The following is a 15,208-nucleotide window of genomic DNA, read 5'->3' on the forward strand; positions in this document are numbered from 1 at the left end:
TCTTGAATAAAAAATAACTTTTTTAGACATTTTTAATGAGCACTCAAGATTGGTGTCTGGTTCTCTAGGCTAAATTGTGAGCCGATTTTCGCTTTTTGCTATAAAACAAGTATGTTAATAACAATGCAACAATTATGCTCTTCCCAAATGATTGAGGCCAGACCTCCACTATAGTGAAAGTTTTCTTTGGCCTCTCCCAATGATGTCCATGACAAAAAGACACAAAGCCAGGATTAGATAGAACTAAAAAAGAATTTAAAGCAGATTAAGAAGAATTTCCTTCCCACATACGGAGCAAAAACAATTTGCTAAAAATATATATATAATCATCATGGTGTTATAGTTTAAAAATGAACTAACACTGAATGCAAACAGACAACTAGACAATTGTACGCATCGGGAGAAAAAAGCATTTGAACCTTATCTTCAATGTAGAGGTAAAACTATTCTAATCTCTTGGAAAGGTACTATATATTCCCTACCTAGAACTGTAAGAAATCCAAATCGTTAACAACAATAAATATCATCTTTCATAATCACATGACCAAGTATCTGAGAGCAAGAACACCTTAATTAACCAGGTCGTGACTCTGAAGTTATGTAGCAATTACACTGAAACTGAAAGATGAACAGGTTAAATGAACACTAGTGATTAACGCTGCCCAGGAAGTTTAAACATTTAAAGATAAATGGGAGGTGTACCCGTATACATAGTAAACTAAATCACTAAGACTCTAACTTCAGTTAATAAAGATACATCTACAATTCTATCAGTATAAAAACATTCTAGGGATTTATTTTGTGAAAGTATATTATCTCCAACATCAAACAGAACTCCTGTTAATCTTTTTATGTATTTATTTGATTTACAAAGCATAGGTATTTTATTTCTTGCAGATCTAAAATGATAAGAAGGACTTGTGAACTACATGAAACTAATTCTCAGAAAACTACAAACATTAGCACACATCAATTGACTGAAATTGAATTAGCTACCTGAAATCCAGGCTTTTCCGTAGATCATCTTGATGCTGAATGAAGGCATCTTTGTAATAACTCAAACCAAGGAATTTTTAATTTTCAAATACACTCCTATTTATACTTCATAGATGACATCTCATTTAAACACAGTATTTTTCACATTTATTTAAATTTGTCCATGAATGCACTGAAGTCCAATATCTGCTGAAGCTGTCTACATAAAGTCACTCATACTATGCTGAACAATTGTCTTGCCCGTGCATCCAATATTTGATATATTTGCCATACAAATTCCTTTTTCACACAGCAGATCTAAACAGCAAACAGACAATATTAACCCAGGTGCAAGGCCTTTTTCATTTAATTCCTCAACCTATCAATAAACTGTTCCTTGAAGACACTAGCTAAATAAAGCTCTAAGTAAACACTTGAGGGAAAAAAAAAACCAAAAACAAAAACCAAAACCAACACCTTGGGAGGTTTGCCGCCTTACTCTATTAGTAGCAATGTCTTCATTATTTATATATATAGGCACTAGTTTCCAGCCACTGAAGCTGAATCTAGATAATTAAACTTTTATACCATCCCCTGCTGTGCCATAATGTCTAACTGTGTCCAAAGAGTGCTAGGTGTGCTGTTACACACCTGGGACCAAAGCAAGGAATTTGCTGAGCTACCTTTGATAAAAGTCTACACCTGGAACTTAATAGCACATGATATGGTTTCTGAATATTGCAACAGGTGGCAAATATAACTTACTGCTCAAGAACTGTTTCATCTTCTGGTTCCAGAATTGCAAATAGCTTTATTAATTTGAACAAAAATGAAAGTGAAAATTTATTGATGTGATAAAGTGTATATTGTTATTACACTGTTTCCATACACATTTTAAGAGAAGATTATTTTAGGATAGCTTGAAGAAGAAATTAAATGGAAAATGGATCTATTTTGCACAATTTGAAATTAAAAGATAAATTTCTAGTGCTATCAGGATAGGAGAAATTGTTAGCAAAATGAAAGCCAGCTCCTCTAATTCCACCAGGCTCTCTAAATAAACTCTAATGCTTTTCAGAAATTCAGTGCCATCTAAAAGCAAACCAACTACTTCTAATTTCTGTGCTACAAAATTACACCACCATAGTGTACACGTACAGGACAAGATTTATAGGAGGAACTAGTACCTTTTTACACTGATTGTTGTAGATGAAAAAGTTATACAAACTTTTGGGCACATAAACCCTTGCTCATTTAATATCAAAGAAATACATATATGACTGTAAAAAGATTTTCAGACTTACTCTTCTAGTTAGTTTTCTGTTCATTCTTAAGCAAGAAACCTATTTGAGTGTTTTCTTCAAGCACGGAGCTTGCTAACAAAAGCAAAGTCTCACTACATAGATATATAAAACCCCATGTAGTCATTAGATTGAACTAGTTAAGACCATTCTGAAGCTACATCATGTCAAGAAGTTGTTTTATTTTTACTTTCCAATTAACTTTCAAATGCAAGAGAAGCTGGAAAAGGAGACCGGCAGTTCCTAGAACCACATCCCCCTTTCCTTGAACATTGTGGAGGGTGTGCCATTGATCTGTGCTTGAGGAAGTGGGCTAAAGGGCATTGTGGTGAAGAGGAGAAAAAAAAAAAAAAAAAGAAAGAAAGAAAGAAAGAACAAAGCTCATTCCTTCCCCCTGCCCCCCAACTTCTCCAGCAGCTCACAGAAGTTAGTATGAAGCTGGACTACAACATAGTGTAATCTCCCTGTTCCTTGGCTGTGATGGCCAACACAGAGTGTATCTTAGCATGACAGTAAGGCAGTCAAAGTTAACAACACATGGGAAGAGATCTAATTTAAAGAGAACATTTGTATGTCAATTTAACCATCAGTATAATGCATTTACTATGTGTGGTCTTCATCAGGATTTCAGGCAAGTTTAAATCTGCAACTTTAATAAGGTGTATGTATACTGATTACATTCTATTACATGTCACATCGTGACAGTCTTGAAAATAGTGAAAATGGAAAGCTAGGTAACGTATTTTTGAGTAGAGAACATGATTTGACTATGCAATCAGAGTAATTTTGACAGAGAGAAAAGAAGCAACTTAGTATATTTAAAAATATTTACAGAGAGTCCATTTTATTTATGTTTTGCAATCCAACTCCAAGAAAGAGAAGACAGAAAAAACACAGGCTTTCAGTTAAAGCCTTTCATGTTTGTTAAAAGCACCTTCTGCTACTGGAGGTGCATTCTGTAGTGATGGAGGAAACAAGAGTGAGCTCTGAACACAGTAAGATAAAGGAGAGCAGCTTAGACAAATGGATACATGAGAAATAGGATCAGAGAACAGCCTAGGACAAGTGGCCCAAGACAGGAAGGTCTAAGTTGCCATCTCTCCGAATTACTTTTAGAGATCCCAATCTGAAAGACAATACTCAAGAGCTGAGGAAAATCATTAAGCTTCCCACAGCAGAGAGCTATCTCAGAAAACGGTCCTAAATAATAGCTGGTACAGAAGGCTTTTCTCAGAGGTGTTCTAAGTCTAGGAAATATTCTAATGTTTTTGTGAGTCTCTTTGTAAAAAAGTTTTTTTTCCAAATTTCAGTAATCTGGAAATTAACATATATCTTAGTTTAAAAAACATATCCTTTAGAGCATATACAGCCCATGAAAATCTTGATGAGACTCAAGAGTGTGTTTCTTCATAAGACACAAAGACAGTCTGAGTCAAGTGTCGAGAACAGGGTAAGAGTTTACCCAAACAGATATTTTCCAATAGCAAGAAGGCAGCGGTAGGAGGAGCAACCTATGGTTGTATTCTACAAATACTCGTCACATTTGTGCAATTCCAGGTGAGAAAGCTGTAGGGCACTTTGGAGGTACAGACCTGCAACACAGATGGTTTAGAAACAATAGGATTCTTAGAAGGGCCCAGGACCTGTTCAGAATGGCAGAAGTAAAATGAGAAAAACTTTCTCTCTTGTTTAACAGTGAAGTTTCCACACAATGACAGGAAGCATTCTCAACACCACTTTGGTCTCTCCTGACTGGAATAATAATATTCATTACTCTGGAACATGGTGAAGGAAAACTGGGGAATAGGAAGTTTTAATTGCAGTAAGACAAAGGGAGGGAGAATAATGTCCCATGATAATTGCTTTTGATCTTTTCTAATGTAATTTTACATAGAATTGTTTTATGACACTAATTTGCTAAAAATAAGTGCCATGGTCTGAACTCTGTCTAGGAATCTCAAAAATTATTAAACTTTGATTTAATTATTAAAGTTCAAATAAAATTCCAAAGTCAGTCAAGTTATTAGGGAAATTAACCTAGGAAACTATTTGATTCAGTAAATTCATTCGATTCTGAATTTACTTAGAGGAGTCTTTGAGATTACTTTATCAAAAAAAGATTCTGTGGGTTCTTAACACTGGTGAAGGTTGAAGACTTGATTTTTAAAGACACGCTATTTGTCTGTGTCTTAAGTATTTCAAAATGCATAGCATTACAAAGGTAGAAGACTTACTTCAGGGAAAGTGTCAAATGTTTTATCCACTTGCACAGGAAATTAAGACAGAACAAGGAGGAAGTTCCCTAGCATTGCTCCTCAGGTTTATCCTTTACAGAATTATAAACAGTTCTGCTGTAGGCTTTGATTTACCTGTAGCAGTTTAAAACAGATTCCATAAAAACAACTTCCTGAACCCACTAAAAGAGATGAAAGAACAGAGAAAGTATCAGAACCTCTGAAGGCCAGGCCACCGAATTGCCCATTTCATGTCACTTTAAAACTTGTCACTTGAAAACGAACACTTGAAAAACATGAATTGATGTATCTAAACCTCAAATGTCCATAACTAAACACTGTACCTGGATTTTATCAAAGTTTTTTAAAGCCAGATCACGATCAGCAAGAGAAGTGTTTAATTGATTATGCAGAAATATAGCTATGAAAAGAAAATCTATTCTTCCAGTTTGAGTTACAGGTCTGTGTTATTAATCTGTGAGATTAATACCAAGCAGTTCAGTCCTTCCACTTTCTGTGATGGACTCCAGATCAGGTTCCAGCGCCATCAGTGCTTTCTCAGGAAACTATTCTTCCTAGCACTGAATGAAGGGGATGCAAGAAAATTAAGAAGGCTTCCTCTCACTAGCAGGAATATAAAAGAATCACGGTTTCTCTGAAGTGCCCTTTCTCCTTCAGCTTTTAAAAAACACGTTTTCTCTATATCCTAAACACACATATACATCATCTTTTTGCTTCACTTGACTCTGGTTTTATGAGAGACAATGAGCAACTGCATCCTAACTTCTGGGATGAAGAAAAGAAAGACATATTTCACTGTCAGCAACAGGCATTGTCTAATCCAGAAAGAGATTTTCCCTCTCTTTCAGACAGGGCAGCATCGACCTAAACAACATTTGTTGCAAATAATGTTTCTATGTAATTTAATTAAGTTGCATCTAACTTGAACCATAAAACTGGTCTTTTTATCTCTGCGCCTGAGACAGTTATTAAGCAAAGAATAAGAAAATGAACACTTGAAAAACAAAACATGAATTGATGTATCTAAACCTCAAATGTCCATAACTAAACACTGTAGAGGGATTTTATCAAAGTTTTAAAAAGCCGGATCATGACCAGCAAGTGAAGGAACCTAAATCAGAAGGAACCATGTTTTGTCCTGCCATCTGTTTCCAAAAACTTCCTATATTAGGTTGCTTACTTATTTGTTTTCTCCAGAAATATCAGCGATTACTTTAAAGCCACTGCCTCCAAGCAAAGGTACGTAGGATATAATTTCATTTAAATTCAGGATAATATTCAGTCAAAATTAAAATAGTCTACAACTTCTTCATTTCCTACTATTTGCAATGAAGATGTGTTTTTACACAAACTGTATTGCACTTCTTAGTTCCTCATCTTTTTAATCACACCTTCCATGATTTCCATGATTTTCAGTGATATAACCATAGAATTTCACTAGTCTAGCTAATGGTGTTGCTCATTTTAATAAAGTTATTTGGTTAGGAATATAAATGTCAAAATCTAAGTAAAAGGAAGATGATCCTGTGAATCTTTATTTTTTGAAATAGACTTCATTTCAATCAGCCTTAATTGACTCTGGTTTCTCAAAGGGCCTTCCTCTACCTCATAGTCACATTTTGATTGAATAACAGTGACACAAATGCAGGAAATCCTTTAAAATGTACCTTCATTACTTAAAGAAAAAAAAATCCAGAAGATGGAAAAAATTCACTAATCACACTATTTTTCAATTAAAAAATCAACTGTTTCCTTCTCAGAGATGAGCTTACTCTTTTATAATTTATATTACATATAATTATATTATTCCTTAATAATTCCTTTCTGGCACATTTGGGTCTCCATTCTGCCAAAGTACTTCTTTATATACTGTGATACCAGACTAATGAAGGACTGGGACATTCATCAGTCATTCCCACGTTCTGTGTGGAAAAAGGCACAGTGAGCTTTATACTCCGAAGTGGTATTAGTATGTAATATGAGTTCCCTTCCATGCATGTTTAATGGTACAACTACAACATTACAACACAGTCAGAATTCATGTCCACCTCCACTCCCCACCACCATAAATAGCACCAGTGGACTGGCGTATGATTGTCCCAATGATTCAACACCATGTGCTGTCCCAGCTTTTCACTACAATCTTACTCTTTAACAAAAGATGCAACAAGATTTCTACAGGGGACATACTAAAATGTCTTTCTACTCTCTAACTCCTCACAGACCTGATGCTTTGAATACTCCTCGTTTTCCAAATCCGTGTTGTTTAATTGGGTCAACAGTCACCAAGCATCTATAGCTTTATCTAGGAGCACTGTAGATTGAACTTGCCATTCTACGGTTACAAAATACAGAATAGGCCTCAAGAAATACTGGAATTCACACCTTCTCTGATATGCTGACACTGGAAAATGAAGGATAACCAGTAATATTAAGGATTCTCTAAGTGGGTTAACCTACTGGTAAATGCTGTATCACACAAATTTAAAAAATCCTGTTTATATTGAAGTATCTGTTTTGATGGCATCTGCATACAATACACCAGGGTTTTTAACCTTACTGTTAGCACTGAAATAGCAAGATGAATACCACTGCTGTCCCTACTTCACAATGTTTGTAGTCAAGAAAAGGTCGACCTAAAATACTTATTGTTCTTTCTGCCTTCCTAACTTCTAAAACATCTATTTCAAAATCAGCAGAAACAGATATTACCTAAAGCAACTTGAGGCACCATCATTATTTATGGAAAAATCTAACTAGTTGATTAGCTAGAGAAATCCCTGTCCCTTCCTTCCTTAACACATGTACATGGTAAAACTAGATTATCGTATAATCTTACTACTGTGACCTCTTTCACTCTTTTTTTTTATTTTCCAAGTGAATTTAAATTAAAATTTGATACTGCTACAATATAGATGAGTACCTCACAGACATTAGTTGTTGGATTGTCTGTGGAAATACTGTTAGCATGAGTCAATTACTTACAAGATTATACTGAAAGGGTAAATTCTTCAAGGAGAAAATTGTTCCTTTTATTCATCTACCTTTTGTACTCTACAGCTACCTCTGTATTCTAGGAACTGGTGTTACTTCATGGCTTCTATGAGTTCACAGCCTTTTAATCGTGAAAAACTGTAATGATGTAGGCCAAAAGAAAACTATGTACCCCTCTAACAGGCTGGGGATCAGTATGTGCCCCAGCACAAAGATCATTTGCCCGCTAGTAAAAACATATCCTAAATGGTAACGACAGCAGATGGCTTACAACTTCTGAATGAAGCAAAGTGTTTCTGAACCATACGTGTGAGTTAAATGTGAGCCTTGCCACTGCTATCAGTAAGAAAAAATTACATTTATTGTAACAAAAGACTTTGCTGTGTATACATTTACTAAATGCATATGAATGTTAAAGAATTTCTTTATTCCATCTAATGTAGGAACTTAATTGCCAGGCACTACAGGGCAAGTTGCTTTTGCAATTGCAGTTCTTTAGAATACATTAGAGATTTTCATGGAAGAGCAGACTTACACTAGCTCAGGTAGTTTTCTCAATTCTGTTATTTAAAAAAATCATATTTAATTTGGTAAAATATTGAAAGATATCCAGGCTTATTCTCAAATTCAGATTTATCCTACCTTTTCTAAACATAGCTAAAATAAAATCAGATTAAAATATTTACTGTAGGTGTAATACTAGCAAGACAAACACAGTGTCAGTGACATGCATAAAGTCTAACATTATTTCAACATTATGCTCAATACAATATGTGCACTGCATTTTAGGAATGACTACATACCATTTAATCTAGAAAATAATTTATATATTAGTGGATAACTCTATGACATAGCTGGCATATTCCTAAATGTTTAGAACAAATATGTTTTCGTAATGTTTACTGGTACCTAATTGTATTGTCATTAAAAATCAAAACTGAAACTACCATGCTAAAAAAAAATTACAGGCTAAAACGTTGAGTGCATACATATCGATGACACAAACATGACTACCACAGAGCGCAAAAATTATTTTGATAACTTTATGCCACTTTGATAAAATTCATTCGTATTTTTGTAAGAGAAACACCTACGAGACAATTACCTTTTTTTTTTTTTTTAAACTGTGCACATATCATATTGCAAAACTAAAGGAAAAGTAGGGGCATGCTCACAAAAGCTGCAAACAGAGAGGAATATCATGCATACTGTTCACAACAACTCACAGATTATTAGTAAGTTATCTGAAAAACAGGTAAGCCTTTCATGCCAAACATTGCTTTCATTTTAATGACAGTAACTCCCCTTGCCTTCAGCAGGAATTACACCTGTGTAAATGAAAGCAAATGTAGGCCAGGAAATAAGTCTACCCATAAAAGAAAAGAACTTTAGACAGAAAAAAGGCTCTAACCACTTTGTCCTCCTGGAGTTCATATCCACGAAAGCAAGAAAGAAAGGACAGAAAAAAGACAAAGAAGGAAAGAGTCACTTTCATTTTGAAAGCAAGCAGTAGTATTTGTTAGTAAAATAAACAAACAAATATCAAAGGAATTAATATATGTCTCTCTTATTTCCCCTAGTGGTGAAGAAGATCTAGTGAAAAATATATCATTTTAATAATTTTCTTAATCCTTTCATGGATAAAATTGAGACAATTTTATATATCAAAGAAAATATTTGTACAAAAAGAACTGCACAAAGAAAATTATTTTCATTAAAATAATTTGGGAGTCACGTCTGAATTACTTCAATAAAACAAATGGGGCATCTCATAAAAAGGATGCAGAATTTATCTCTACATGCCTTGGACCCCAGTATTGCAAATGATTAGCATGCATCAACCCTTTGCACTTGCAAAGAGTCCAGTGAAATGAAGAATGTTTGTTTACTACAGCCAGATACAGGGTATGCACAATGGCATAACTGCATGTTAGTCACTCAACAGATCTTTAAAATACTAGAGTTTTAAAGCATAAGGAGAGAGAGTTTGTTGCAAGTGTCTACTGCATGTCATGTCAGATCTATATCATTTATACTTTCTTTTTCATACCCATAAATATTAAATACAAACATTCCCATTGATTATTATTCTCCTTGAAGGAATTGTCTTTTTAGCAGTCTAAAATTGTAAATGGAATAATACGTTAGAAAACAAAAATATTCAAAATGCTCTCAGTCAAAACTATTCCACATTTTTGTGAATGGTGAATGACTTTTTTTTTCTGGTACCTTAATTTCACATGCCAATACAGAGACTAAATCTAGGCATGCAATTAAGCATGTTAATGTTGGAAATACAACTGCTCACCAAGAAAGGGTGAGAACTCATTTTATAGCTTTGTTGTTTGGATACCTATATGACATGTAACTTTGTGCTCCTGTGCTCTTGTAGAAGTTGTAGGTTCCCCCCAATACTAGAGACACAAAAAAACCAGGAGAGAATACAACAGAGGCCAACCAAGACAATCAGGGCACTAAAGCACACAATATACAAGGAGAAGCTGAGGGAGGGAGGCTCGTTTAGCCAAAAGAAGGCTGGGGTAAGGAAGGGTGCGGGAAGAGGAGAGCTACTTGCATTCATACTTGAAGGTGAGCTATAGGGAAGACAAAGACAGAATTTTCTTGAAGATGGACACAATGCAACAATAAAGGAATTGGATTGGATAAAAGAAAAAAGCAAAATCACAAGAATGGTTAAGCACTGAAAGAGGTTGCCTGAAGAGGTTATGGATTCTCCATCCTTGGAGATTTTTACAACTCAGTTGGACGTGGTCCTGAAAAACTGGTCTGACTTTGAAGTTAATCCTGCTTGGAGCAGGAGATTGGTCTAGATAACCTCCACAGGTCCTGTCTGACCCAACTTATTCTATGATCCTATGTACGGTGGTAAAAGATTGAAGTATTTTCAAAGATGCTACAGGTTTTAGTGGCATTCTTTCTCAGTTATACGAATAGCAATTATTATTGAAAGCTATCTAAATCACGGGACTTCTAAGCCTTATCGCTCTGTGTGCAGAGACATATTTATCTGCACAGCACCAGGTGCTCTGCTACTTTCCTAGCAGGGCTTCCTGTCCCACTGCAATAAGAGCGGCAGTAGTGCTCACAGATATTTTGAAGGGAAACATCTAGTGCCTCAATTTCTCATCCTCACCTCTGAAGAAATACACTCTACTATGCAGGAGGAGCATAATCCATAAGCAGGTATTTTTAGCACAGAGGCTAAGAAATTTTTTAAATTGTAAATGCCTGATTAGGTTGCTTTCTCAGTGAATGTCTCGCAGATGCTGGAAGGGGTAAGTAACAGCACAGAAGAGCAATTAAGTCAGAATAGTCCCCACTTTAAGGATGCAGACAGCAATTAAAAATAGAATTTTAAAACAAAAGAACTTGAGAAAATTAAATAAACTCCAACAAGACACAGTAGGTAAAATAGCACATGACAAAGATAAAGATTTTAAATACATTAAACTGAAGAAAAAAGTAAAGGTAGAAGGTTTCACAAAAAAATGGGAAACAGACATAGTGATATTTCAAACTAGAAAATAGGAACACCTTTAAGACAATCAATAATGAATGAAAAATGTAAATATTAAGTAGAAGAGGTTAAAACATATACGACATTTTAAAAGGGGCAAGATCCTTAAGAAAACAAATTTTGAGATGGAAAGTATCTTTATTATTTGATTTTTTTATCATATAGCTTAGCTTACTGTTCTACGTGCCTAGGCTGACTATTCTTTAGAGCAGGATTGCCTGTTTCTAGCACAGTCCCTAATGTTTTAATAACTTTTAATGTCTTCAGTTTTAATTTCTGTTTTTCATATTCTGCACGGCACCACTATCTCTGAAAATTTAAAACAGACTATAAATAAGACCTATAATATTTCAAGAAAATGCTTAGACGTTGTGTTGTTTCCTTATAATTTTCACTACACAAGACCCATAGTTTGGTCATTTGATGACAAGTAGTATTATGTGCAGTATTCTCCTCAAAGATACACGCTGAAGCATGGGACAAAAGGCAACAAATACAAGTTGGAACATGGGAAATTCAGACTAGATATAAGGAAATTTTTCTTCTGTTTTTTAATCATGAGAGCTGTCAATCACTGGAACAGGTTGCTCAGAGTGGTTGCTGAATCTCCATCCTTGAAGATTCAAAACTGAACTGGGCAAGTTCCTCTGAAAACTCATGTAATTTGACATTCTTTGAGCAAGAAGTTGGATGAGATGACCTCCAGAGGTCCTTTCCAACCCAATTATTCTATGATACTTTTCCCTCACTCACTTTCTCCTACATAAAATACACCTACATATATTTAAACATTCTGTTTTGTCATGCATATGGATTTCTCTCCCAATTTTATCTCTATTCCAAAAATAATGACTAATATAATTTATCCATTGTCCTGACTACTTTTATGCTCTTCTAACATAGTATTCCAGTCTAGCCAAATTGTAAGTGATAATTATGTATGGAAAATTTTACCTATTAATTATTCTAATAGTCTTCTGCAAACACACAGATAATCTGCAACTCTTCATACTATGAATTATGTTCTAATCTATTTTCTTCACTCAGTAGTTTTCACCTAAGATACGAGGATTTTTAAAACTCTTAAAAGGAGTAAAACCATCATACACAAGAAGAAATGTAAATTCATACAAAAAAAGTAAATTCAGATGACAACATAATGGAGTATACAAACAAACTAGTAATAGAGATGACTCAGAAATAAAAAATTTAAAAGACAGAAACAAACTTTCACTACAACACTGATATATATTTTAGAAAGGACAGTTTAAGAGTTTTGAGACAGTTTTTCTAATACCTACTCGTGCCACGGCGTTCTAATGTTAGAAACTATTGGCTCATAAATATTGATCTGGTAATACTGTTCTGTTCCATCACTGTCTCATTTTGCCAAATCTTAATTTGTGTTCAAATCAAGAGTTTCCAAAAACCAAACTTAACTTTAATCACAGAAAAGCTAAAACACATCCTAAGATTGTAAGCAAGGAGGACATACCAACTCACATTTCCTAAAACCTCGGACTATATTAGTGAAAATCATGGCTAATCAGTAATTCTCATGTATCAAAGATATTATCAGTAGAGAAGTCTCACCCTCTGTTAGCTCAAATGATATCCCCAAGTACAAGCACCACTTAGGCAACAATTAAAATAATATATTGTATTTATAAACTATATATTAAAAGGTAAAAGATTTTTCTCAGAAATTAGTGGCATAATGAGAAGTCTTAAACATTTCACCATATAAGTGTAAGCTTTCCAACACAAAGCAGTAATCCCAATAATTGGTGGCTTTGAAAGGGCAGTTAAGACTCCAAATCCTGTCATTCACACTGTGATCACAACAGTAACCAAGATTTGGTTCACACAATCTACCTATGTTGAATAACCTCCAGGAGAAAGAGTCTCTTTTCAGAAACAGGCTATGAAATATAAAGATATGCGAAGTTCAAGACAAGTCATCACACTTTACTAAACATCTAAGACTACCTCCAGCCTCTCAGCTGCCTCCCCCACATTGCTGTCAAACATTCTTGAGTTCACAGCAGTACAATGCAAGTAGTGACATGACTGACCATATGAGAGACAGTCTAGTCAGTCTTTTCAACAGCAAAGACATTTAAGAAATTGTTCAATTCAGTTCTCAAAGAACTGATGCTAAAAAAAGCAACAAATCAGTCAGACTTTGGTGGTATTTGTTCTGTTCCACATGAAAATGCAAGTATATTTTAATATCGGTTTTACAGGGAAAGGCCTTAACCCCATGAATATTCAGACACACAGAAATGTTAGCGAAATGACTGGAATTCCATCCCATACTCAAAATAAATCTAGAATGAGTCAATATTTATCCTTTTAAAAAAATCTGTTAGAAGGTCAATCTGGCATCTGACTGCATGAGCCAAAGCCACTCTTCAAGATGGTATTTCTTCACCTTAAGTGCCTGAAATTATCAGTTTGTCTAAAATTGTCAGTTCTTCATTGTGTCAAGATCATAATAACCTCCAAGGTTTTTGAAAGCTTTGAAACAGAGTGAAGAGTTCAAACATGCCTAAACTCTGTTGAAATTGAGACCATCATCTGCTGTTTAATGAGATTCAAAACAACTACCAAGTGAAAATAGTTTCAAATAAATAAAATTAATAACAGAAATAGTTTGTGCAGTTGTCATTTGAAGGGAATGATCATATCCACATAGTTTGTTTTAAAATCACAGGGTTCTTTTGAAGAATCAAAAGAAACCGAGGTGTCAATACAGAAATGCAGATTCTGAATATCAGTTCTGCTAGGCATCAGTTTGCAAGAAAAGTTTACAGGCTGGAAAGGAGCAACATCTCCTGGTTCAAAATGATAGTTGTGGCAAGGTTTTTACTCTTAGTATTAAATGCAGCAATTTGAAGAAGTGTTTTGCTGGGGCAGCGTGCCACTTCTATACTGTCCAGGCACAAGCGGGGTCAGCAGCTTGGCCAGGGCCAGGAGCAGGGTACAAAGGGTGACATGAGGCAGGCCATGCCCCCACCTACAGGACTGTGTCCCACAGCACGCATGCAAGGGGAGCAGGGTAGGGCCCAGGACTGTAACTAGGGTCAGCAAAGAATCCAGGTCCCCAGCAGGTCCATGGTGATGAGGCAGAGGTGAGGCCAGCTGGGAAGCCAAGCCTACAGATTCGGGTCAGCGAGGGACCCGGACAGGCAGCGGCATGGCTCAGGCAGGGACCAAGGCTGAGTGCCTGAGCTGAAAAGCAGCTCCCAGGTGAGGGGGTGGAGGTCCCAAGAGGGCTCATTGCAGTCCCTTCTCACGCAGCTCTCTCCCTAAGGCTGATCCCAGGTTACAGCTACACCACATCAGAGCTGCCCATGAGACAGGCAGCCAAACCCCGTTTGGGGAAGGAGTGGGGAATGGTACTAAGGACCACGATGACTACTAGGTGAACCATAGTCCTGGTAAGTTTGGGTATAACTTTCAAAAGAATAAAGAGGCTGCTCACCTCAAATAAAATGGAGCTGATCATTGTTTAGAGATGTCTTAATAATCATAGATGTTCACTATGGCATTAACATTGTTCTTATATAATCAGAACCAGATTTCAGATTGGAAGTCTTTAATATATTTGATAATATAAATTCTATTCTATTCATGGAGAGACTGAGATGTGAAATTCATCCTTATTAGAAGGATAACTTTTATAGCCTCCGGTTGTGAATTTACAACTTCTAAATAAGGGATTGACTTTGGAATAATTTAGCAGCTGACCTTCCTTTCTTTCAGAGATGCTTGTACTGAGATCCTCCAGAAAGATGAATACAGTTGTAGGTTATCATATTTTACAGGTGTTACATGGACTAAACTGAAAAGAAAAAAAAGGAAAAAAAAAAAAAAACCACACTTGGTTTAGAGAAATATTTTCCTCAAGTTTGTAATGTCACGTGTTTTCTAGAGAAATGCAGAATCAAACCATGTCTCCTAAGGGCCAACTTATTTGTACGTAATGGGAAATCATTGAGTTTATCCCAAATCCCAGTGACTTAGAAATCCTGATTGTGACAGACTAATTCTTCAGTGCTTGCCATTTGTCAACAGAATGAAATGGATTACTCATTAGCACAAGCATGCTAAAATGTTGGTTTGTGACTCCATACGGACGG

The 15,208-nt window shown here is 35.5% G+C and overlaps 1 protein-coding gene across 32 annotated transcripts in view; it reads right to left on the reverse strand.

Annotated features, from left to right (window-relative positions):
* RIMS2 (regulating synaptic membrane exocytosis 2) overlaps nt 1-15,208 on the reverse strand; it is a 515,547-nt gene that overhangs the window by 394,489 nt on the left and 105,850 nt on the right. For 21 of the 32 annotated variants that reach the window (XM_076329271.1, XM_076329286.1, XM_076329297.1 and 18 more), the window contains one exon: nt 8,937-8,948. The exons of the other annotated variants lie outside the window; for them this stretch is intronic. In XM_076329271.1, coding sequence (XP_076185386.1) covers nt 8,937-8,948 — 12 coding nt within the window. The remainder of the gene's footprint in view (nt 1-8,936; nt 8,949-15,208) is intronic. 32 annotated transcript variants of the gene reach the window in all.

This window comes from Aptenodytes patagonicus, chromosome 2 (assembly GCF_965638725.1).
Source record: "Aptenodytes patagonicus chromosome 2, bAptPat1.pri.cur, whole genome shotgun sequence".
Taxonomy (NCBI): Eukaryota; Metazoa; Chordata; class Aves; order Sphenisciformes; family Spheniscidae; genus Aptenodytes; species Aptenodytes patagonicus.